A 26936-nucleotide genomic window follows, 5' to 3' on the forward strand; every position below is an offset into this window, starting at 1 on the left:
ATAACAATAAATATGCTGTGTTGTAAGATCCAACGCTTTTTTTGATGCCCTAAAAAGTCTACCAAAATGTTCCATATTGCAGGCCATGTGATGTCTTCTTAACTCTGTTAGAGTTTGTTCCTCACACTTCGTTTAACTCAATTTTGCAGTCACAGTTAGACTTCTGTTTCTTTGCCAACTTTGAAGAATGGATTGCAAGTTTGCAGAGCTTGATGAATCCAAATTGCCCATAAAAGACTACCAACATATAGAAGCACCCTGGAGGTCTTTTTATATGCTTAGCTTAGAAAGCAAATCACCAACTACAGTCTCTAAGCACCTTATCCACGGTGCCTTGGAAAAAGGTCAATATGATGATTGCAACTAAGCCACAAAAGTTGTTTATAGTCCCTCAAACAATGAAGCATAATCTTATATCAATAGGCGAACAAGGTAGACATGTTTTCAACCAGAATCAGCAGATTATTCAGCTGGGAAAAGTGGGAAGACTTGAAGAGGCCATCAAAGTTTTTTCACAAATGACTCGGAAAAACCTTGTCACATACAATTCCATGATATCAGTTTTTGCTAAAAATGGTAGAATCAATGATGCCAGAGAATTGTTTGACAAAATGTCCCGAAGAAACCTTATTTCATGGAACACCATGATTGCTGGTTATCTACATAACAATATGGTCAAAGAAGCTAATGCATTGTTTGATGCAATGCCTAAAAGAGACAATTATTCTTGGGCATTGATTATAACTTGCTATACTCATGAGGGGCAGCTTAAAAAGGCTAGAGAACTGTTCGATTTGGTTCCAGATAAGTCAGACACTGCATGTTGGAATGCAATGATTGCTGGTTATGCAAAGAAGGGTCAGTTTAATGATGCTAAGGCAATGTTTGATCTCATGCCGGTCAAGGATTTGGTTTCTTATAACTCATTGCTGGCTGGATATACCCGAAAAGGGGAAATGCATATGGCATTGAATTTTTTCACTGAGATGGTCAAGAAAAATGTGGTTTCATGGAACTTGATGGTGGCTGGGTTCATTGATATTGGTGACTTGAGATCTGCTTGGCAGTTCTTTGAAAAAATTCCGAATCCTAATGCTGTTTCTTGGGTTACAATGTTGTGTGGATTTGCAAGACATGGTAAAATTATAGAGGCTAGAAAACTCTTTGATAAAATGCCTAGTAAGAATTTGGTTTCTTGGAATGCAATGATAGCAGCATATGTGCATGATTTACAAATTGATGAAGCTGTTAAGCTATTCATGGAAATGCCAGAGAAAGATTGTGTGTCATGGACTTCAATAATAAATGGGTATTTTAGGGCTGGTAAGCTTGATCAGGCACTAGAAACTTACAATCGGATGCCCTACAAAGACATAGCAGCGCAAACGGCAATGATATCAGGATTAGTACAGAATAAAAAGATAGATGAGGCTAGTCAAATTTTTAGTCAAATGGGCGCTCGTGATGTTATTTGTTGGAATAGCATGATTGCAGGCTACGTCCAGTGTGGAAGAATGGACGCTGCTCTTAAGTTATTTAGAGAAATGCCTGTTAAGAACACAGTTACGTGGAGTACTATGATTTCTGGGTATGCTCAAGTGGGACAGATGGATAAGGCAATAGACATCTTTCAGGACATGGGAGAAAAGAATATAGTTTCATGGAATTCTCTAATTACTGGTTTCATACAAAATAATTTATTCTTTGAAGCTGTCAAGAGTCTAGTTCTGATGGGTCCAGAAGGAAACAAACCTGATCAATCAACTTTAGCATGTGGGTTAAGTGCTTGTGCCAACCTGGCTGCTCTGCAAGTTGGCAAACAACTCCATGATTACATTCTAAAGAGTGGCTATATAAACGATTTGTTTGTTTCCAATGCCCTGATTTCCATGTATGCCAAATGCGGAAGGGTATATAGAGCCGAACAAGTGTTCAGAGATATTGATCATGTTGATCTTGTTTCTTGGAATTCCTTGATTTCAGGTTATGCTCTAAACGGGTATGCAAAAGAGGCATTTAAGCTTTTTGAAGAGATGTTACTAGAGGGGACAACGCCTGACAATGTAACTTTCATTGGGTTGTTGTCAGCATGCAGCCATGCTGGCTTAGCTGATCAAGGCTTAAACTTTTTTAAAGCCATGATTGAAGAATTTGCCATAGAACCTTTGGCTGAACATTATAGCTGCCTGGTTGATTTGCTTGGTCGCATGGGAAGGTTAGAGGAAGCCTTTGAAATAGTGAAGGGGATGAAGAACGTCAAAGCAAATGCTGGATTGTGGGGTTCACTGCTTGGAGCTTGTCGTGTACACAGGAATTTAGAACTCGCTAGATTTGCTACTGAGAGGCTTGTAGAACTCGAACCACATAATGCCTCAAACTATATTACGCTGTCAAATATGCATGCTGAGGCTGGAAAATGGGAAGAAGTTGAGAGAGTGAGAGTCCTCATGAGGGACAAAGGAGCGGGGAAGCTGCCTGGCTGCAGTTGGATTGAAATCAGAAATCAGATACAATCCTTTGTTTCAGATGATCCAGCAAAGTTGAGACCTGAAAAGAATATACTGAAGACCTTAAACACACACATGAAAGACAAAGGCGACACACCAGACATCGGCTTTTTACTTTTTGACATTTTAACCAAGCAATCTATATGTCAATATTGATGTTCTCATTCGATCAGATCACTTCACAGAGAATGTGATTATCAGCTATGTTAATGTTGACAAATTCTTGTGGAAGTTTGGCTGCTTCTTTTAAGTCATCATTTCAGGTACAAACAGTGTAGCTCCTTCCTCAAGCTACGTGCTTGTTGGTTTTGAATTTGCCCTACAATTATTGCAGGAATGCTCACTTCTAATTTGATGTGAAGGCTTGGGATGGTTTGAGCAATAGCAAGGAGCAAGAGAATTGGAACGAATCAAACCAATTCTTGATTTACAGTTACATGCTTATTGATCTCATAGGTTAAGTGAAATCTTGTAGGATCATTCATAAGATCACCTCCACTGAATGCCAACATGAGCAGGTATTTACCTTGCAGAGACGGACTCTCAAATCTTGTAGAAGAAATCCATAAGAATATTCTATCCAGCTTTAGCTTTAACTTCCTAAAATTTTTCAGCACTTTTTTTTTTTTTTTTCCTGATTTACTTTTGCGTTCATGGATCCAAGAAGCAAATGACTTGTTTGTACAGGTTAGCCATAATTTACTATTGGTCTGTTCATCACTTGTCTATAGGTGAAATACAATCATTTGCTGGCAATTAAGCAATATCATCTTTCTCTCCAAATTGCGTGGCATTTTGAGCACATCCATTTCTAATAATATAAAAACATCATCAACCGTAGGCTGACTTGGCAAATTTCCTACACTTGGCAAAACTGATCATGTGGTAGCAATACATGGCAAAAGAAGTTCAAACATGTACACACAAGTTAAAAATCAAAATAACACGTTTTCGCCATCATTGTTTAGGTCAAATAAACAGAATTCTCTTTAACTAAGATGGAGGGTTTAAACTGGCTAGCATTCTAAAATATTTTCTCAGGCATGTTCAGTACCTTAGAGTATTTTATAGTACATTTAGCATCACTTGTTTTATAGTGTAACTTTATTCTTAAAGTATCAATATTTTAGAAGCAACTGTGTTTTCAAAGTATTATTTCATGAGAGATTTTAACCTCATCATTAACTCCTCAAAAGGTCCATTCAATGCATGTATATCAAGCACAATAAAGTATTTCTTTCAATATTTTTTGGGGTACAAGATATTTTAGGATTAGGGGTGTTTATTAGGCTCAAAAACTTGTAATACCCACTCGAGCCAAGTGAAATTATGCCCGGCCCAGCCCTTAAAAAGCTACTCAAACAATAGATGAGCATTTTCGGGCAAGGCTGGACATTGGGCAAGTTATACTGCCCTATCCATTTGGCCTTATCCAGAGTTTATATATATAATTATATTCAATATATATAATATACATATATTCATGATATATAATTATATTTAATATAAATACACACGCATGTAATTTTTATGTGGTAGAATTATATATTTCAAGATTTAAATTGTTGATATATTTGATTATGGATGTTGTTTGAAAACTTATCACAATGTGTTTGATTATAGAATGATAAATAGATATATGAATTTGTAGTGTCTTGTTTATATATATATATATATATATATTGAAATATTCTAAATTGTGAAATTATAAAATACATTTAAAAATCAAAATATTATTTATCAAGTTTGGTGGAAATTTTCACATAATATGAACAACCAATCAATGCATCATCACTTAGGGTGGGCAAGGAAGCCCATCTTGCCTAACCCTACACAGTCCTATACTAAATAACTTGGGCTTTCACTGGACAGGCTCAACAATGGGTTTCAAAATATAATCCATTGATCATTTGGACTGAGCATCAGGCAAAGGTCATGCCCAAACCAACCTTGCTTATGTGCAGCCCTATTTAGGATATTAAATGTATCTGAAAAAATATTTTAAAATACTAAATACAGTACAAAATACTTTAGCATACTGAATATATCTAACAATATTTCATGCTGTTGTACGCAGCTTAACCAACTTTATAAATGAACCAAAAGCCTTACATTACTTCAGTCCTACAGTACTCGCCGTCGCGTGAGAAATAATACATTTCCCCCATTTACATACTCCGCATGGTGTTCTACATGACATAGGCACTTTCTCCCCTGCATTTATCCTTTACCAGATGTTCCCCTTCTTTATTTATTGATCCTGATATGCTGATTCATTTGAAGCAAGGACGATCAACATGATGCCAAGCTTTGATCAATGAAGATTTATGATGAATTCTTTTATTAAGCAACTGTAGAAGTCATATGCTAGTGTGCACGACATCTGATTTCTCTATTTCATTCTCTTCCCAATTCAAATTCCATACCGTTCAACTTAAATTTAGGCAGTTCAAGTTTAATGTTTTCCCCATGCGAGAAAAGGTTGAGAAGCATGCTTCTAGGAAGGAAGGAAGGGAAAGAGCAGCATTTCCGTTCAAAAACTCATTTGGAAGCTATAGTTCCATACATGGTTTTACACTCAAAGGAGGAGAAATTTATAATCTAGTCACTAAAAATATTGGGTTTAAATATATAACTATCACCTAGTCACTCTGTTTATCTTCATCTGCATCATTCATGTTTTCAATAACTTCACTATCCTGTTCCTCAAATGTTCTCGTTACATCACCATCAGGTGTGGCTGCATGCTCTGGACCTGTCTTGTTCGCTTCTGAGGAAGTATTGCTGAAGCCTGTGCCATTAGCCACATTTTGTTGCTTCTCCATCATCCCAGACAAGGCTAAGCTTGGAGACCATTCAAGGACATCGTCAATTATGTTAGATACCCTCTTCTGGTACCTGCACAAAGACAAGACAAACCCAACTTCAGTTCCTGATAACGCCGGAGACCAGAGTAGCGTAACAGCAGGTGTCAAAGACTCAAAGGGTGTCATTAGATATAGCAGATCTAGATCCTCTAAAGTCGGTAAAGTTGAACGCAAGGTACTGATACCATACGGATAGTGCCAGTATTTTGTGTTCAACTTTCACCAACTTCAGGATATGTTCTCTAGGAACTGGAACCAGATTCTGACTCTTCTATTATAATACTCACCTTGCTCTGGCAGCCTCATCAGGGGCATGATGCCTCAACAATAATATGACCAGCACAGCAACCCCTGCATAGAAAAGCCTAGTTGTCCACTTGGGTCGCTCCTCCTCATCTTTCTTAGGCCAAAATCTGAATAACTCTCGTAATGTAGCCTCCTCAGCAAGAATGTTAGGGAAAAACCAATACCGTTTCCCAAGAATTATGTATAAGACACCAAATACTGTAGCTCTTACTGCAAGATAATAACAATCCATAATGAGGACCAAGGAAAAAAACTGAAGCAATTTCGGGTGCACTAGTTCAGAGAGAGTACACAAGCAACCATGTCCGTAAACAAAATTCATGTTTGAACTGCAGGGCGATAAAGTCATAGAATAATCTGATTCCCAGAGCATTTGGCAAGACTATAATGAGAACAGGTTCTAGAGTTCACTGAGAGTTGTGGGGGGGGGGGGAGAAAGAAAAGAAAAATCATCAAAGCAACTAAGCAGAAGCCTCCATGCCGATATCACATGCAACATTATACAACAGGAATTATGATGACAGAATCAAGAGAATGTACATGTCATAAGTAGGGAGCCAGTTACGATTCTACTTCAAAGAGCTTTCCCTTATAGATGAAACAAATAATGCGAGTCACCATCGTTACAGCTCCAAAATTGTTGGAATCACAAGTCTGTGGTCATTCAATGAATTTCGTGAAAGCCTGAAATTGTCAAATTTTTGGCCCAAAACTGAAGCAAATGCAATTCAGCTGTTTTTGACAAATCATCCCAGTTGAAATAGGTCCTACACTAACCCCCAGCACAAACTAATCCTAATCCTAATCCTAATCTTGCCTAAGGTCCAATATCTCCCACTTTGACTGCCATTTATGTCTTGATAAGAGGTGATAAGGATTTAGGAAGTCCTTGTACATCGAGAAAACAACTACTTGCATTGCACCCAAAATAAAGAAGGCAAATGTCATCATGTGACCATTTCTGTATTATTAGAGATCGTAAGCTCGGTGTTGTCATGGACCATTGCAAGACAAAATCATAAACTATCAAGCGAAGATCCACAAATAGTTTCAACATAATCTCTATCACATGTTCGCTCACATGAAAGCCTTATAGACCGAGGTGAGAATAGAACATAATTTTATTTACTAGAATCAGGGGCAGCAAGGGTCAAGCTCGTGACCCCTTAAGCTCACAGTGGCACAACGACCATTTGAACTCAAAAGCTTAAGCTGTAGAGCAAATTCCTACATAGTTTTCATATAATCTCTGACAAGTGTTACCTACAAACTATCAGAAGATCATTCAACCTTATGTTTTGATCGTTCCTGTCAGTTCAATCTATTATTTTCTCAACAGAAGGTGACACTGCCATTCATCCCATCCTTCAAGTAGAAGGATTCTAACAAATCTTTTATGACTATATACGTATTATTGACCTCTCACAGATATATTTCTATAATTCCAGTTAGATATCTGAATCAAAAGTGGAGCTCAGAAATGCATTGGCGATTCCAGTTCCATAAAAATTTCAAGTTAAAAAAGTGCTGAAAATATTCTGCATATGTCAGATATCCAGAAGTCTTCAGAAACATCCTTTACTTATTGCATGGCAATAGTTTCCTTCAAAACAATGTCATTTATTAATTAAATGACAACATATCTAAAAACAGCCACAGAGGACATCTAATAACATCTATTCAAAAATTATAAATTCAATACATTATTTATTCAAAATTAAATTTAGCATGGAACCTTAATTGCATCTAGCACAGACTAAGATACTACACTACACTTCTTTTTAAGGAGGATGGGGATGAGCCTAAAATGACTATAGCAGCCAAATGGAACGGGTAAAAAAAGGATGTTCAATTAGTAATAGCAATGATGATGTCCAATCAATTATCGCAATATAACCTCACAAACCCTGCTACCCTCTCATATTCCATGCGTTTGAAAACATCAACATATTCGAATTAAGTAAAAATTCCAAATATTTTGAACTACATATATTTACAAAAGCCTCAAAGGTCCTTATCACTTGAAGCACTAAATCATAGATAAAGTCATTCTATAATTATTTCAAAAAGAAACAAAAGCTATTGAGACTAGGGTAAAAGACATATACTTGTTTATACTAATATAGGAAGCATTCAAAATACAATCCAACAAGAAGCTATTGCACATCAATCACAAAACAATGGGTTGTATATAACTGTTAAGAAATTAACATATGGCATGGTGCTGTAATGTCGGACAAAAATGTGTTGACTTGATCCATGAAAGTAAGTAATGAAGAGGATCAAAACGGAATCAATTGTAGATCTATATGAACAAGTTCAAATGGAAAAGACAGAACTTACTCAGAAGTAGTGAGAGAATGAGGAAAAGGATCCCAGCACATGAGTAAAGTATTAATAACTTGCAGCGATGAGGATACACCGGAAATAAGCAAATTGCCAATGTTAATACGGGCCAGCAGAATGAGAGAAGTGTCTGCCAAAGCGGGTGGCGTTTTACAAATGTCCATGCAAAAAATGCATCATTTTCAGAAAATACTTGTTCCTGCCAAAGACAGCCAAATATTGTTACATTGAAGCACAAAGAAATCAAGTTCAAATCAATTCTTTAGCACACAGTGTAGAGTAAAACATCAGATTAAATCATATAAAGGTTTACCAACAAGCCAATGATTTCAATTAGAATATGCATTTAACATCAACAGACAGCTTATAAGGATTATAAAATATCTCCAAAGTTCAGGAAAATGATATTATCTTTTTGAGTTGCTTTCAAGATTAAGAAAATTCCCAATAAAATTTGAGTGCAAGTTAAATATAATATTCCCTTGCGTTCCATATGAGAATAATATATGAAATATTACCCAAAAGGAGAAAGCACCAGACCAGACAAGGCCTGCTATGCATTAAAAAACGACAATGCAAAGCAATCTCTCTCTAGTTCCAAAAACCCACGATAGACAAGCCAGAGAAAGAAATAAAAATGATATAGAACAAAATAAAGTTAGTCATCGATATGAAGACACAAGAAAGCAGGAAAAGTCATTAATACAATACAAAAGGCCCACAAAGTAGGTGCTCCAATTATCAAGATATTCATTTTCCCACATCCCAACACAGGACGATAACCATTAACCACCTTGTGCAAAGTTTGACCTGCATATTTATGGGGATGCTAAAATCTCCTGAAATTGAAAAATTACCTTTAATTTAGTTATAATTCTCCAAACCATATTAGAGGCACAGCTTCAACATAAATTCAATTTCGGGTGACTAGTTCAAAATTTCAATCCTAGTTCCATCCCTAGACCTAGGAAGCAGTCACGGTTCAACTATGGAAATGCAAAGGCAAAATCATTTTATTCGGTATCATTTATCCAGGTTTTCATCAAATTCCCAGCTGGAGGAAAAATCCTCCAAGATTTTATCAAAGAATTGCAGGGTTTACACATGAAAATTTGAAAGAATCAGCATTGCAAGGGTTATTCCAATACAATTTATCATTTTCCATTCAAGGACTATTATTTCTCCTAAAAAGCCTTCAATCATTTTTATTAAGGTCCGTCTGAAAATGCAATCTCAATTCAACCTGATAGAAAGTAGAAGCCATGCTTCAAGTGGGCAAACAGCAAGAGCATAAGTTTATTTGGCAATTAATCGCTGACAGAGAGTAAGGGAATGCTGAAAAAGAAGGTGAGAAACGAGAGCCAGAAAGAATGAAACAGGTAAACATTGTAGTGCCTATGAGATTCGGCAATGTTTGTCAATCCCCACTTGGCACATAATATGTGCAATACCTTCGAATATTAACATTGCAACTCAACAGTTGCATTAAGAATTGAAAACCACTGAAAGGGGCAGCAAAAACACTTACAGGAAAGATTTCTAAATGTGCAGGCCAAGTAGACAACTTTTTCTTCCCCGGACGAACAGTCTTTACCACTCGATCGCAACGCACTAGAAGGTTTTTTCTCAGTAGGATATTGGCAATATCTTCTGTTTCCATATTTTTATCTGATTCTAGAATATCCTTGAGCTCTGGATGATTTTTTAAGAAGTTCACAAAATCCTTCCCTCTAAAATATTCAACACGTGTCTCCTGGAGAACAGCCCACCGAGAAACCAAATCCTTATGGTCCCTCACTTTCTCAGCAAACAACTGAAAAACATCTTTCTTGGCAGCATGTTTCTGAAAATTAAATCAATCAAGGATAATTCATAAACAATAGGAATACTTTGGCTTTTCAAATTAAAGTTATTCAGTAGTTAGCAAGAGACATTGGGTCCAAACATCTACTATGTCATGCGCCCAAAAAGAAACAAAGACAATGCACAATTAACCTTTACCAATCATGGCGGATTAAGAAAGCAATGGATTTTTTTTTGGAGGGTAAACTAAAATTAAAATTAGTTAAACGCAGCTGCTAAGATTTATTTAAGAATTTTTTACAAATCAAATTCCATGCATTTAAAAAGGATGTTGAATCTGCCATCATGCTCAGCAAAATGATCTGGTTAGTAGGAAAAAAGATCCCAATATATGATAGAAAAGTAACTGAGATATAACACACAAAATGTAAAGCTAGACACTCACATAATGATCTTTTAAAGAACAAACCATTTTTCATAATTGCTAAATATAACATCTCAAATTTCAATGCGAAATGCCAAACACTTTAAACCATCCTCCATTATATATTTTCCATTAAAAATAAGATGGAAAAATTATAACCATTGGAGATATTTTAGCTAACAATTTTTTTTGTTCTTTTTTAAACAAAGAAAAATATTACAAAGTTTTGAAATATGTCACCAATATCATCCTGCAATAATAGGCAAGACCATGGAGCAATACTTCGTTTACTAACATAATTACTGAAATGAGATGTAAGCCTAGTGGTTGTTCAAGTACATTACACGCAGCATTTTGAGTGGCTAAGAAGATTAAAACTTTAACAATTAAATAGCATTTAAAGATTAGATTAAATTACACTCAAGGACTCACCAGATTTTATAACATATACTTACAAGAAAAATATTACAAAGTTTGAAATATTTCACCAATATCATCTTGCAATACTAAGCAACTTCGATTAGTAACATAATTACTGAAATGAGATGTAAGCCTAGTGGTTGTTCAAATACATTACACGCAGTATTTTGAGTAAATAAGAAGAGTAAAACTTTAACAATTAAATAGCATCTAAAAATTAGATTAAATCACACTCACGGACTCTCCAGCTTTTATAACATATACTTACAACCCAGCCCCACCCCACCCCCAGGGAAAAAAAAAAAAAACATTTTGTGCTAGGACGTGCACTGATTGTTTTGAAAATGACACTTATACCTCGTTGGTAAGAAGTAGAAGTGTATGTTTAAGAATTAGTTTGCCCATTTGGTGGCAGTTAAGTGCGCTGCATTGAATTAGGTCATTAGGAGCTTTGGGAGGAAAGATGTACGTACTGTCAAGGCGGCACAAGAAGATGCACGTAACGTCAACAGAGTACAAGCTTAGTTAACAATTCTGTTGGAAAGAAGCTTGTTCTCGAATAAATTAAAAGTATAGCTGTGGCATGTGATAATTAGGTTTTAAACAACTCAGGGAGTCGAGTGTAGAAAAACCTTAAAAAACAATTTAAAAAAAGAATTACACGCAAAATAGCTTCCTAATAATTGATCTTCAGGATACGTTTTAATTTCAACAGTGCCTTCGTTACAATCATGGAGATCATGAAATCCTAACTCCAAGAAGGTCAGTAAAAAAAAAAAAATACCCAGGATTCCTGTCACTCCGTTACTTAGCAACCAAATTAAGAGTAAAACAAATTGAGATCGAGCACAAAATGCTGCAATTCTGTAACATTAACAGATTAAATGTGATCGACATGCACAAATTATTCAAAACACGTTATAATGTCCAAATGGGAAGCCCATAATTCAAGCCAGAGTATAGCTGCCCAATACCCGCGGCAATCAGCTCAGCCACAAAAGATGACACAGTTGGGAAGACAAGGAGAAACAGCCGCAATTTATCAAAATTATTTCGCGATTACATAACATCATCATAAAGTCGTAATTAAACAGAGTGAAGAATTGAAATTGCAACAACATTTATCATTTACGGGAAAAAATAATTCAGACCAAAATAGTGGGGAATCCCAGATCGAAGAATGATGGTAAAACAGGCAGAGAAAGAGAAGTTACCTTCGGCGGTGGGTCGGAATTGGGATCTCTGCCGCCGTTCGGGGCGGCTGCGGAGGAGCGTCGGACCCTCTTCTTCTCCACTCCTCCAGATTTCTTCATTTCGTTGCTCTTGCTCTCTTCTCCCGCTCCCCGTGGATGTGTTTCTTCTTTGTATATTCTTTGTTCGTTTGACCAAACTTTTCTTTTTAGGACGTTCGTGTTACCTAAATAAATCGTTGGTTCATGCATTTATTATTTTAGGTTTTTTTTTAGCTCAGATGCATTTATTATTTTAGGTTGCAAAAAAAAAGGCAATTATTTTATTAGGGATTTCTTATTCCCGTGGAATAAAAAAATTAAAATACTCTCAAAAATACTAAAAAACAAATTAGGGTAGATGAATTTTAAAATTTCAAATCATACTATTTGTATTATTTTGAGATTTTAAAATATTGTGAAATGATAATATTGTTTTTATTCTCGGTGACTACTTTCATATAACTATTGATTATTCTAGTTTAGCTATTGACTATTTTTATTTTCAAAGTTTCGGTGATTACTTTTCTATTGCTATTAACTATACAAGAGTAGTAAATAACTAAACAAAAAGTAGTCACTAGATCTCCAACAACACTTCATGTATTTTTAGAATTTTTGAAATAAAGGTAGTCAATAGTGACACTAGAATAGTCACCAAAATTTAAAAAATAAAAATAATCAATCACAATACTATAGTAGTCAGTGGTTAAACAAGAGTAGTCATCAGAGTTCTAAAACAAATGAAGTCAATAACTAAAAAAAGTAGTCAATATATAAGAAAAAATAGTCACCAAAGCTCCATTGACCAATCACTAGAGTTCAATGGCATGTCATTAAAGCGTTGGAAGCTGGCCACCGGTAGGGTTGCCAATGCTAGAGCTCAAGCGGCCAAAAACCGACTAAAGGTGCTAAGATGACAATATTAAAAAAAAAAAAAAAGGCACCTGTGTAATTTTATAAGATTTGAAAAATTTAAAATGGTACAAAAGGTTTGAATTGAAATTTTGAAATTCACACACATTAACTTGTCCTTTAACAATTTCTAGGATATTTTATTGTCTTTTTTCCTATTCCTATTACAAAAAATACCATATATAATAACTTGTCTGAAATAAAAAAAATTATTATTTATTATTTTTATTCATTAATAATTATCTATATTTTTCTTATTTGATCATTTTCCCTCTCTCTACGCATGCTTTAGAACATAAATTATGTTTTTCATGTATTTCTTATAGATTTATTATTTTAATCAATATTTTATTTATATATGTAGATTTTTATACTCTTTATAAAAAAATTTGGGGAATATAACACATGTCAGAGATATTTTATGGTTGTAAATCTCTTCTCATCAATGTTTTCTCTCTCATCTATGTTCTCACTAAAGGGAGATGATTTTATTTTTGGAATGAGTTACAGGGAGATGACATAAGAAAGATATTAAAGGTAATTCGTACAAATTAATTTTTTGAAAAAATTTTGTTTAAGGACTGCAGTAAAGAATTAATTTCAAAGAGTCCCCAAAACATTTTTTAACTTCACTGCAAGACCAAGGGGCCAAACTGATATTAATTCCACAAACAAAATGATGTTATTGCCCCTCGTAATACTTCTCATGAAATTTGAAACTAAGGGCCAACAAGCGATGGTCAAAAAGTCTTCCCCCTCCCTTTATGCGAATGTGATCCCACTCTGTGAAAACTCTTCCCTCTCTCGCTCTATGAATGTGCCACCACTCTGTGAAAACTCTTCCCTCTCTTGGTCTGCCAACATGCTACCACTCTGCAAAAAATCCTCTCTCTCCCGCTCTGTGAATGTGCTACCACTATGGGAAGATTCTCCCCTCTCAAAATTTGTGAAAACTGTCGGACGTGGCCCCCAAAAATTTTGTCACCTTCATTCTACAAGTGCGTTGTATTCACTACAACCAAAAGAAAAACAGGACGAGGCCGACAAAGGAGGAAGCTTACAAGGCTATCAACAAAGAAGGAAGAAGGAGGGAAAGAAAAAGTCACGAATTTCCTTTGGTAAGCGTCGTGGTTTATATTAAATGTAGTAGATTTCCGTGATTTTGTTTTCATGGTAGGTTAAGGAAGAATGGCCCACTGAAAGGTAGGTATGTTTGGTAATGACATTTGGGGTCTAATTGAGAAATGGTTACCAATGCGTCACATAGCGTTTGAACACCACCTTTTTTAGCAGATCCTCCTGATTTAGTGAGAGAAAGCTTGTGAGTATAGCCTTAAGAGTTTGTGTGGAGGCTAAGTATAAATTTATTATGAAGGGAAAAATTAGTGTTGGTAGTCAACTGCATTACTATACTGTTTGTTTATAAGAATTTTGCAAGAATTAATAAAAGAATTGGGAGAGTCAAATGTTGTCGTATGGATTAGGCAAATAAGTGGGTTTTCTTTGGTTTATCCCATTGATTGTTGGAATGTGACATTTAGTAGGCTAACAATGATAGTTAGTCAATTAACGTGAACAATGAATTGAATAACCACTTATATGTAACAACTTCATGTTTGTTGGAATATGAAAGTTAGGAAATTTACATGAAAAATTAGCAAATTAATCACTTGTATTACACAATTTCATATTTGTTGGAATCTAATCTGTAGTGACCTCATAATGACAATTAGGCAATTGACACAAAGAATTAGTGGATTATCCACTTAGCTTATGTGTAAGGTTTCATGTTTGTTAGAATCTGAAAGTTAGGCAATTTACATGAAGAATTAGCAAATTAACCCCTTGTATTACACAATTTCATGTTTGTTGAAATATGATTTGTAGTGGCCTCACAAGGAAAATTAGATAATTAACACTAAGAATTAGTTTATTATCCACTTAGCTTATGTGTAACAGTTTCATGTTTGTTGGAACCTGAAAGTAGGCAATTGAAATGAAAAATTAGCAAATTAACCACTTGCATTACACAATTTCATGTTTATTGGAATCTGATTTGTAGTGGCCTCACAAAGAAAATTAGGCAATTGACATAAGGAATTAGTTAATTATCCACTTAACTTATGTGTCACAGTTTCATATTTGTTGGAATCTGAAAGTTAGGCAATTTACATGAAGAATCAGTAAATTAACCACTTGTATTACACAATTTCATGTTTGTTAAAATTTGATCTGTAGTGGCCTCACAAGGAAAATTAGGCAATTGACACCAAGAATTAGTTGATTATCTATTTAGCTTATGTGTAATGATTTCATGTTTGGTGGAATTTGAAAATTAGGCAATTTACATCAAGAATCAGTAAATCAACCACTTGTATTACATAATTTTATGTTTGTTGGAATATGATCTATAGTGGCTTCACAAGAAAAATTAGACGATTGACACTAGGAATTAGTTGATTATCCACTTAGCTTATGTGTAATAGTTTCGTATTTGTTGAAATCTGAAAGTTACACAATTTACATGAAGAATCAGCAAATTAACTACTTGTATTACACAATTTCATGTTTGTTGGAATCTGATATTTAGTGGCTTGGCAATGAAAATTATGCAATTTACACGAGAAATTAGTTTAATATCCACTTAGCTTTTATGTAATTGTTTCATGTTGGTTGGAATAAGAAAGTTAGGAAATTTATATGAAGAATTAGTTAATTAACCACTTGCATTGTAGAATTTCATGTTTGTTAGAATCTGATGTTTTGTGGCCTTACAATGAATGTTAGCCAATTTACATGAAGACTGGCTTCATTATCCACTTAACTTTATGTAACAATTTGATGTCTTGTCGTATAACAAGTAAAGTTAAGCATGTAACAATAACAATTAGTGCAGATATAGTTTTGGGGTTGATATAAGAAGAAATGTTAGATAATATGAATTTTGAAGTGCTATTTAGTCTAGTAATTAATGACTTTGTAATTATTGCGTAAAGGGTTAAGAAGATGGCAAAAAAAGAAGCACAAGTTATCAGTTGGAAAGTATTCAAGGGCAAATTTCGGGAACAAAGGAAGGAGGAGATGCACAGAATGAGAGCAATCAGAAGTGTGGCTTCAACAACATGAAATCAGATGAGTGATGTTGACAGGGAGCTGGACAAGAAAAAGGAGCTAGAGCTGATACACCAGATGAATAAGAAGGAGAAATATGTGTCCCTATTTTTTACCTATTGCTCCCCCACGAAATTCAAGAAAGTGGCTAAGTTTATAAATGGGAAAGAAAATTTAAAACGCAAGGTAGAAGAAATGGGTTTTGGATAGAGCTGGTAATATGGGTTGAACCCACAGGTCCAATCCACCAAAAATAACAAGTTAGGGTTGGCTAAAACTCAACCTGCTAGTAAACAATGCTTTTCAACCTGCACCGCCTAACCCACAACCCGAGGGCTAACCCGCATTTTTTTTTTGTATTTTTTGAATTTTATTAATCATTATGTGTATATTATTATATTATATATTCTATCTAAAAAAATTAAAAAAAATACATATATCATTTATTAATTTTGTGTTTTTAATCAAGTATTTAAAGAAAAGATAAAAATTTTATTATATTTTTTATATTGTATAAGAAAAGAATATTTAAAAAAATAAAAATAGTAGGCGGGTTGGCAGGGTAACCCATCAACCCACTATGGCGGGTTAGTGTTGCCATTACACGGGGCCTTTTTAGCCCGTATCGCCTAACCCTAACTCGTCACGGGCATCTTCTTGGTATTATTTTGAATAAGATCCCTGGAGATTTATTTCTGGAGTTGATTCATGCATATGATTCCTTAAGTAAACAAATGATCATCAGAGGAAAGACAAAGAGGGTAACAGCTAAAGATGTGAGGAGGGTATCTGGGTTACCAAATAAGGGCTCCAAAGTGAAGTTAGATGGCTTCAAGGATTAAATAAATGAGTTCAAGAAGGACTATACTCCATTGACATATTCTCAAATTGAGGAGAAGATAATGAGCAAGGACGAATATGGAATGTTTGAATTCTATTTTGTTCTTTTCACGGTAGGAACTCTTCTTAGTCCCACAAGAAGTACAAGTATGAGTGAGAATGTGCTAAAGGTAATGGCCTGCATAGGAAAGAACTGGCAAAAATTTGACTAGGCTTTGTTTGGGCTTGACGAACTCAGTGAAGAAATAAAACGGTATAATAGGAGCAGTAAGGAAGGACAGACAGAGGGCTTCAAAGTTGTCAGATGGTGTATCTACTTTTTATTAGTACTGGCATATTTGTTTACAAAAGAAATGATATTGGATATGGTTTGACAATTAAATTGTTGATGTATTGTCTAATTTGATTTTTGAGTAATGTGTTTTTTTCTGTAACTGTACTTTCTACAAAGTTTCCTTTTGGAGGGAGTTGAACCAAAAGAGAAGGACACAATTAAACATTGGGATGATAAGGTAGTGAAGAGTAGAATTAAGGTGGAAAAGGAGATTCGACATGGTATTTTCTACAATCAATCCTTTGCTGAAGTCAATGATTCAACACAACCGAAGAGTAGTAGAAGTTTCCATCATCCAGTGAGTAATATCAACGTGGTAATGTTTGTTAGTCACAGTTAAGATTTGTTAGATAACATACATTTTTAATGTGTAGGACATTAAGGAGTTTTGGGTCAATTTCAACAACACATTGAACAATGAAATGGCCAAGATTTAAAGTTTTGTTTATGACGAATTGGTTTAAATTGGAAACCAAAATTCTTAACTGGGGAGGCAATGAAGAAGTCAAAGATAAACAGCCGAATAAAAGTGACAAAGATGAGCATGAAGAAGAAGAAGAAGAACACCATATTGATGAGGATGAAGATGAGCAGCCATAAGATGATGAAGTTATGATTGTAGAGGGAGGAAAACAACATCAAATTAGTCAAAAATCGCATGACGATGAACAAGAAGAAGAAGATGCTGATGAAAATGTTAGAGAAAATGAAACTGTAGAAAGGATGCTAAACGTGAAAAGGAGGCAGAAACTAAAGGGAACAAAGATGGGAAAATGGTGACAGAAACAATACAACTACTGACAAGGAGGTCAACTAGACATAAAGTCCCAGCAGTGAAATCCCCATACATGTCTACTTATGCTAGAAAGGTGAAAATGAGTGACAAGGATGCATTTTATACCATATGTACTGAGTAGTGTCGACTTGATGAGGCTGAAGAGTAAGTATCCTTAGTTATTATGGAAATGACTGCCTATGAATAATACTAGTATGCAATACTAACTATATATTTCTACTTTCATATTTGTTATAGGATCATAGTAGATATGTTTAGGCATTTTGCAAGATAAGTAGACCTATAAACACTAGGTCCCACAAGGTGAATAAGCAACAGGGTATGTGCAATGTTCAATTTACATCAAAGTAGGGCATATAAGGAATGTTTCTAGATTTTTAATTTTGAAGCTTCATTAATATGTAGATCATAACTTTGATTGCCCATACCATGAATGTTAACTAATAGGAGAATGCCTTTGTGGTTAAAAGACACATATTTGACGCAGATTTCATGGTTAGTGCTGTCCCTTATTAATAGGTAAATGCTTTAAATTGTTTAGTCATGTAATAAGTAAAATTTCTTTACTGACAACAAAATTATTGTGTAATTTTGGCTGTCATAAACAAGGATGGTGGAGGAACACAGAGCATGGAAAATAGAAAAACATCTCAAATAATTACTCCCAAAACACCTGGGGTACAATTTGGGTGAATGTGAATACATTTTTGCTCCTATTTTGTTTGCACTGCATTGGTTTTACATTGTGTTTGAACCAAGCATACTAAAGTTTTATGTGTTGAACTCAGTGCATGGCGGTGAGGATATAATAAAGCACCGAAAGAAGAAGAAAAAGTCTGATCCGGCATTAAGAAGGTAGCAAATGATGGCATAATCTTGTGTAAGTAGTGTAATTATTCTTCTACTTTTCTGGACAACTATTGTATCTCCTGTGTAATAGTCATTTATAATTGTACAGATGGCACACTTCATTAAAATACTAAGGAGGGTGGAACCTGAGTTGGAGGCTTTGGCCAACCTAGATTCAAACAATGTCATCTTGTATCCCCCAGTTGATATTCACGAGAATACGTGAATTTTTAGTTCGCTATAATTTATTTGTTATACATTATCATGGACATAGACAAGCCAAGATTGTCATGTGTTAATTTTTCAATGACGATTGTGGGGTTCATATTATCACATATTTAAGAGAGTGGCCCTACCCACAAGAGAATGATAAAGTTCAATTCACCATGCCTTATTATACAACAGTAGGTATTGAATTATATGTTAATCACTTCATGCATCTTTTAGATTTGTGTTGCTCACAACTATGTGAACTTACTGAAGGAACTTATTATTGTTCCATAGGATCAATACACATGACTACGGTGTGAGGCGTTACGGTGGCTCATGATCCATAAAAGAAACATCAAGTCAGATGATGTTGCTAAATACCTTGAGCAGATAAACACAAAACAGAAGAGAAAGCGATGACATAGCAAATTCTGACATTGAACGTGTAGTTTATGCTGCTAACCACTGGCTAAATATTGTGAATACTTTATGTTGACTCAAATGTTGTGCATACAAAAGATGTTAGGAAACTCAGTGTTTTGATGGAATTTATGTTATCACTACGTTGCACAATGATTAGATATACGGTTAACAACAGATATTAGGAAATTTGCAAAAAAGGATACGTTGCTCTGTTATAGAAACTCGTATATTCACAACTACAAATAGACTTACATAACTAAAATTGAACATCATAATGTTACAAGTCAGGGTGTTATATTGACAAGTAAAATTAAGCAATTTGCACCACGGATACAAGAACTAACAACTTATATTCATCCATTTCCAAAGGAAACAACCTGGATTAACAACTTGCACTTTGCACAAAGGATTAGACAATTTGTAAGAGAGACACCTATATTAACAATAATAAATAGACCATTGACAAGTGTCCTACTTCAGCTGAACAACATGTCCTTGAGTGAACATGTGGGACAAATCAATTGTAAGAAGGATTAGACAATTTTCAAGAGATATACCAATATTCACAACTATAAATAGTCCATTCACATGTGCCCTCCTTGACTTGAACAAGTTATCCATGAGTGAACAGGTGTGGGAGAGTCCATTTAAAGGGGGTTAGACAATTTGCATCATACATAATATATTGACAATTGAAATTAGTTCATTTACATCTCACCAACTTGTACGAAGAAGGTATCTGTGAGTGAACAGGTGTGAGAGAGCCCATTTACAAGTGGGATTAGACAATTTGTAACATACATACATTTATTTATAACTGGAATCAATCTATATACATGTCACCTCCTTGAGTAGTAAGGAAAGCGTTCATGAGTGAACAAGTGTGAGAGAACCCATTTGCAAGAAGGATTAGACAATTTGCAAGATATATACATATATTTACAATTGGAATTAGTCCATTCACATCTGCCCTCCCTCACCTGAACAAGGTGTTCGTGAGTGAACAAGTGTGGGAGAGCCCATTTGCAAATGGAACTAGACAATTTACAGTATACACACATTTATTTACAGTTGGAAGTAGTCCATTTACATGTCACCTCCTTGAGCAATTAAGAAGGCGTTCGTGAGTGAACAAGTGTAAGGCAGCCCATTTGTAAGATACATACATATATTTACGATTGGAATTAGTCCATTCATATGTGCCCTCCTTGACCTGAACAAAGTGTCCATGAGTAAACAAGTGTAGGAGAGCCCATTTGTAAGTGAAACTAGACAATTTGCAACATACATACATTTATTTACAACTGGAATTAATCTATTTACATGTGACCTCCTTCACCTGAAGAAGGCGTTCATGAGTGAACAAGTGTATGAAAGCCTATTTGCAAATGAGACTAGACAATTTGCAACATACATATATTTATTTACAGCTAGAATTACTCTATTTACATGTCACCTCCTTCACTTGAACAAGGTATCTATGAATGAACAAGTGTGAGAGTGAAACAACCTTCCTAAATAAACCGATAAACTTAACTTTTTCATACTAACTTTAAGAAATAACTTTTTATAGCCAAACCATGCTAAATACGAACTCAAATTATATCACAATCATTTACACTAACTAATTATATAATAATGTTATCCATTATAGAAAAGAGTAGCACCCAGTCATACATCTTATCACAGATAAAAGAACTTTTCTTAACTAATTCAAATATAAACTATGTAAGAAAGGATCAATCTCATCTAATATGGTTATAAAAGAATATATAATATAGCTCATAGATCGAAATATTAAGAACTAAATCTTATTTCAAATTCATAAACAAATCACATGCAATTGTAAACCTCTGGCTAACTACTAGCACGCATACCACAACAGTACAAATCAAAGGACATAAAACATAATAATGTATGACTCAATTAAACACAGCTTATTTTAAGGTGGCAATATACAGGAAACAACATAATTCATAAATCTAGGAAACGCTACAAGTTGTTAATGTAGCTTTACTCCTCCTAAGCCTTCCCTAATGTTCCTCCTTTAAACTTTCACCTAAAAATGTTAAACAACAAGGATGAGACAACATCTCAATAACTAAATCTCTACCTATCACACACATTAGCATGGGCTAGCAAGGTGTTAGGTGAGATACACAGAGTTAATAACGGTCAATAGATATTTATCTAACAGTTAAACTCACAATAATCATATAGGTTAAATATATTTGCCAATCTCATGTGGCTGATAATTTCAAAAGAGATAACATACTTTTCATTTATTCAAAAGATATAAATATCAATAGAGATTGCATTTTATATGCAATCAATGAACCCCAAATCTATCCTTATATCCTCTTTATTTTTGCCAACTAGACCCATGGGCTAAATTCGTTCCATTTGACTGGTTACTTTGACAAGCTCACTACCCAGTGATATGGACTGGCTAAAGACTATAGAGCACTTGGTGGATCATAGGTCCCCCCTCAAAGAACTAATGGGGTGTTGCAGTCCTTCAAAAAACTAGTAGGACAATAATAGTGGCCAACCATTGAGCTCCGTATGGCTCCGATACCACGTGGCATGTACATATCTGTATACACCAATCATCTCCTTTCCTAACCAAACCAAATGTATAAGGTTCATAATAACACATTTATATGTATAATCAAACAAATTCCAAAATAATATCTCATAGTCATAATCATTAATTTCTAACAGTACAAATATTTCAACCCTTTTTCAAAATAGCATCCTACAAGACAGTTAATACAAAACATTATATACACACACACACACAAAAATTGGTTATAAAATTACTTACCAACCTTATATTAGAGCATGTAATAGATATAAATTTAGTTACCTGGTCTTCTAGCTAACAGTCAAGTACAAATAAAGCTCGTACTCAAAAATGCCACAATAAGGTTTATATCTGCAATTAAAATTAAAACATTATTTCTATAGTATTAAAGTAAACTACTTACAAATTTCTAACCTTTAACGCTCCCTCTAATACCTGCAGTTGTTACTTGAAATTCTAGCTCGAAAGGTTTTTTCTAAGGTTTGTGTTAAGAACATATATATGATGATTTATGTTCAATTCCTAGGTTCCCTTAACTTACGTTATCTTTAATTATTAAATCATATCATTTGAATCACCAAATTCATAACCTAGATAGAGAACCCTCAATATGAGTTAATTTATTCTTACTGTAGAAGTGTAATTATTAATCTAACTATTGAATTTATTCTCTTCCATGTCATAAGTATATGTCTAAATCAAAAGAGGACTACTAGGCTGTGCTCGCTTATGCCTCTAGTTGCTTCCCTTCATGCCGAGTCAGACTAGATGGCTCTTTTGAAAAGTATTGATGAATACAGGGTGAGACATAAAGTCCCAGCAACCAAGTAATAATTTATGACATATATAAGCAGAATGACAAATTGGTGAAATAGTGCTTAAATATAATTTAAATAATAAATGATGCTTGAATAGATACAACCACATGAAAGGAGTATGTCTCACCATTCACATCACAATTTATACAAAAGTATACATATGCAATAACACAATGAACTATGCCCTCCCCTCACCATACTCCTCTTTATGACTTCTTGACAAGGATCTGGGCTTTTTGTGCCAAGTAACTTGGTCAAAGGTCACTCCACTCATATCAAGTAACAGCCCCTTTTATACCTACACCCCCCAAGAATGGACTATGGTGCAAGAGATATCTACCCAATAGCTCGTTCTCAATTCCAGGCCAAGGAAAAAGAATAACTACAATAGTTTAACAAAAAAGCCAAATACTATGATCAGTAGTGTAGGCATGCCATGTGGCCTTTAAGAACAATTATCCTCCACATACAAAATCCTAACCTTCATATATAAATCCCATACATAGTTACAACATAAATTAAAATATCATAATTTTTAAAACTAAAATGATATAATTTCAAACAAAGTACAACATTTTCATTTTATTTAATAACAAAATATTAGTACACCAAATTCAATACCACAAGAAAATATAATTCTCAGTAAAATACAACTCAAGCATAATTAAATCAACATACTTTCTATTTCATCAAAATTTGTCATATAAAAAAAATACATACTTTATTCATAGACATACTTTCACAAATTAATTTAAGAAAATAAAAGCATAGTAAACATTTTACAATCCAAAGCATGTATATAAAATAAATTAGCATGACTTACCTCTACTCCAAGCTTAACCTCACAGCTTGAGAAATTAGAGCACAAATTGCATACTCCAAAATACAAAATAATCTACAAATAATGTAGATACAATTTAATATATACACAAATAAATAACTTGAATTGCATAGGATTTGTTATTATTAATATATACATATATTTACTACTAAAAAAATTCTTACTTCAACTAATATTTTTCTTCCATTGAAATAACTTACTTAAATTATAAATAAATATTGATTTTATTTAATTGTGTAAAATTTTTAATTTATAACTTAAGATTCTAGCTTAAAAAAATTTTCTAATAATATATCCTTAACCTATTTCATATTTTAAACTGATTAAAATCTCAATAATATATTAAATAACTCAAATAAATTATTTAAATTTAATTTAATTGGTAAAAAATTCTATATGTCTTGAATTATATATTTTTCAACTAAAATCTTAGTTTAAAATTTTCAAAACAATCAATGAATAAATATAAACTAATTAAACAATAATATATCAAACAACCCAAATAAATTATTTAACTTAATTTTAATCGGCATAAATATGACATATATCATATATGACATATTTTTTAATAAAATAAATTTAATTTTAAATGCCAAAAGTAACAAATGGACAGATCTAAACCAATTAAAATTAACTATTCATTTACCTCTAAATTTTTATAGTTATCTATTGTTAAAAATCAATACTTACTTCATATCCAAATCCCAAAATTTTCTCTAAACATTATAATGATATTACTAATATAAAGCTCTAAACATGTAAGAAATATTCCTAAAGAAAATTTAATAAAAAGAAGTATTTTTATATATTTAAGTGATCCCCAAAACTTGTATTATCATTCAAAATACTAACACTTCTCTACCTCTCTCTCAATGACTCTTTCTTCACCTCTCACTCTCTCTTTCTCTTCTCTACTATCACCTCCCCTCCTCCATTTATCTTTTTAACTCCAACCGCCTCATTCCCATTTTTTTCTTCAGTTATTAACCTCCGGTGTTTTTCTTCCTCCCTTTTTAATTACCCCCAGCTTTTCCACCGAATTCGGTGGAGAAGCTGGGTGTTTTTTTTAAAATAATAAAATATTATTATTTTATATTATATTATTATTTATTTATTTATTTTATTTTTTAAATAATAATATTTTTTATATTTTTTTATAGTAAGATATATTTAGAATGTTACATAATTTATGAGGTACCTATATGAAAAGATTTTGTCTCAACTTACATGAACATATTTATAAACACTTACTACAAGTAGGGTTGTTCATATTATCCAATCAACTCATCCCAATCCCATCTCATTCTAGACAGGACAAGATATATATCTATACACACACACATATACATATATGCACATGTATATGTTTTTAAAATTTTTGTTATATATTATTTTCTTTATTTATTCTAACAATAAAAAATAAATATTAAGTTTGAAGAAGTATATAGAAGGGAAGAAGCCAATAAAATACTTTAGAAATTACTAAAATACAAATCAATGTGGGTGAATTTCAATATTCCAATTTGAACCCCTTATATCATTTTAAAATTTTCAAATCTTATAAAATTACACAAATGCCCTTTACTAGTTTTTCTTCTTCTTTTTTTTAAAATATTGCCACCTCCGGCACCAGCGACCCTGCCGATAGCAGCTGCCAAAGCTCCCACAACATGTTATCGGAACTCTAGTGAACGTTTGTTGGAGTTCTTGTGACTATTCTTTTTTATGTATTGACTATTCTTTTTTAGCTATTGATTACATTTTTTTTTCAGAACTCTGATAATTACTTTTGTTTAATTACTAACTACTCTAGTATTGCGATTGACTGTTTTTATTTTTAAAATTTTGGTGATTACTCTTATTTAACTATTGACTGCTTTATTTTCACTATTAACTACTTTTAATTCAAAAATTCAAAAAATGCATTAAGTATTTTGGAGATCTAGTTACTACTTTTTATTTAGTTATTTATAACTCTTATGTAGTCAATAGTTATATAAAAGGAGTCACTAGAACTTTGAGAATAAAAGTAATCAATAGTTAAACTAGAGTAGTTAATATTTGTATGAAAGTAGCCACCGAGAATAAAGATAGCGTTGTCATTTCACAACATTTTAAAATTTCAAAATAGTCTAAAGGATCTAATTTAGAATTTTGAAATTCACCTATCCTAATTTGTCCTTTAGCATTTTTAAGAGTATTTTAGTGTCTTTTTCTCTAAATAGAAGTCATATGTTTGAATAAGTTTGTTTTACTTTAATGTTTCAAAAGATAGGAAAAAATGTTTTTAAAAAAAATTAAAGTAAATAAGCTTCAATCAATACGATATAATAATGCATTTTTATCAACATATGTTTAAACTTAATTGAAATCAAGAATAACAGCGTCCACATGCAACATTTACCTTTGAGAAATTTTAAAACATGAAAAAGAAGAAGAGAAACAAGGTTAAGTAATCGGTCTCTACTTGTCAAAACTTAAAAAATGGTATGATTATTTTACTAGTTAAATCAAATATTTACTACTATTACTTAATTACATGTTATTTGGATACTTAAAACTATATTTAGAAGTGAACATAGCTTTGATTAATTACTTTTGGTAAAAACAATTAAAATCAAAATGGTTATGCGACTTTTCTTATTGAAAATAAAAGAAATTTTCATGGGACATCTTGGTCCTATGCTATCCCAACTAAAATTGGGATAGGAGGAAACATTAGATATGATTATCTCGGTCCCATCCCATTTTATACACAACCTAAATATTAGGAGCCCCAAACAAATATTAGAAGTGTAAATAAACTGGGGGGTTATATGAAGGTTCGGTTATGCAGGCCTAAACCTACAACATAGGCATCAAGCCTAGGGCTGGGCCTCTATCCTATATCAAGCCTTTTATTTAAGGCTGAGGCATAAGCCTCTTAAAGACTTCTCCCATTTGATCAAGCTTTACTCATCTTTTATGGCTTCAACTCATCTCCACTAATATTTTTTTTCCTGTGTAAAGAAAGACAAGCTAGGCAAACAAAATAATGAAGAAGAGCATTGCAGTTCGCTATAAAAAATTACCAAGATCAACTCCGATTTGCTTCAAACGGAGGAGGCCATGAAGAAGATAGCTCTGCGAGTACCTTGGCAGAAAATTACAAATGTTGGAAAATCAATGAAGAGAAATCTGCTCTGATCAAAGCGTTTTTGGAAGAGTAGTGTTAGAACTTTCATCCTTTATCTATGAGATTTGCGAAGGAGATGAGGGAGGAGTATTTGTGAGAAGAGAATGATTCTCTATATTTGACCTCATCTTCTGT

At 33.5% G+C, this 26936-nt stretch overlaps 2 protein-coding genes across 2 annotated transcripts; one reads left to right on the plus strand and one right to left on the minus strand.

Annotated features, from left to right (window-relative positions):
• Positions 1-386: 386 nt before the first annotated feature.
• LOC114717730 (pentatricopeptide repeat-containing protein At4g02750-like) lies at positions 387-3133 on the plus strand. Its single transcript, XM_028902931.1, has one exon. It carries the CDS (start codon positions 399-401, stop codon positions 2661-2663), a length of 2265 nt encoding a protein of 754 aa, XP_028758764.1. The 5' UTR covers positions 387-398; the 3' UTR covers positions 2664-3133.
• Positions 3134-5012: 1879 nt separating this feature from the next.
• Positions 5013-12014, minus strand: LOC114717711 (uncharacterized). Its single transcript, XM_028902904.1, has 5 exons — positions 11888-12014; positions 9555-9869; positions 8024-8225; positions 5662-5890; positions 5013-5405 (listed from the first exon to the last, which is right to left on the minus strand). Exons 1-5 carry the CDS (start codon positions 11984-11986, stop codon positions 5150-5152), a joined length of 1101 nt encoding a protein of 366 aa, XP_028758737.1. The 5' UTR covers positions 11987-12014; the 3' UTR covers positions 5013-5149.
• Positions 12015-26936: the final 14922 nt, after the last annotated feature.

Source organism: Neltuma alba, unplaced genomic scaffold (genome assembly GCF_004799145.2).
Source record: "Neltuma alba isolate B1F8T4 unplaced genomic scaffold, ASM479914v2 tig00011771_pilon, whole genome shotgun sequence".
NCBI classification, from domain to species: Eukaryota; Viridiplantae; Streptophyta; class Magnoliopsida; order Fabales; family Fabaceae; genus Neltuma; species Neltuma alba.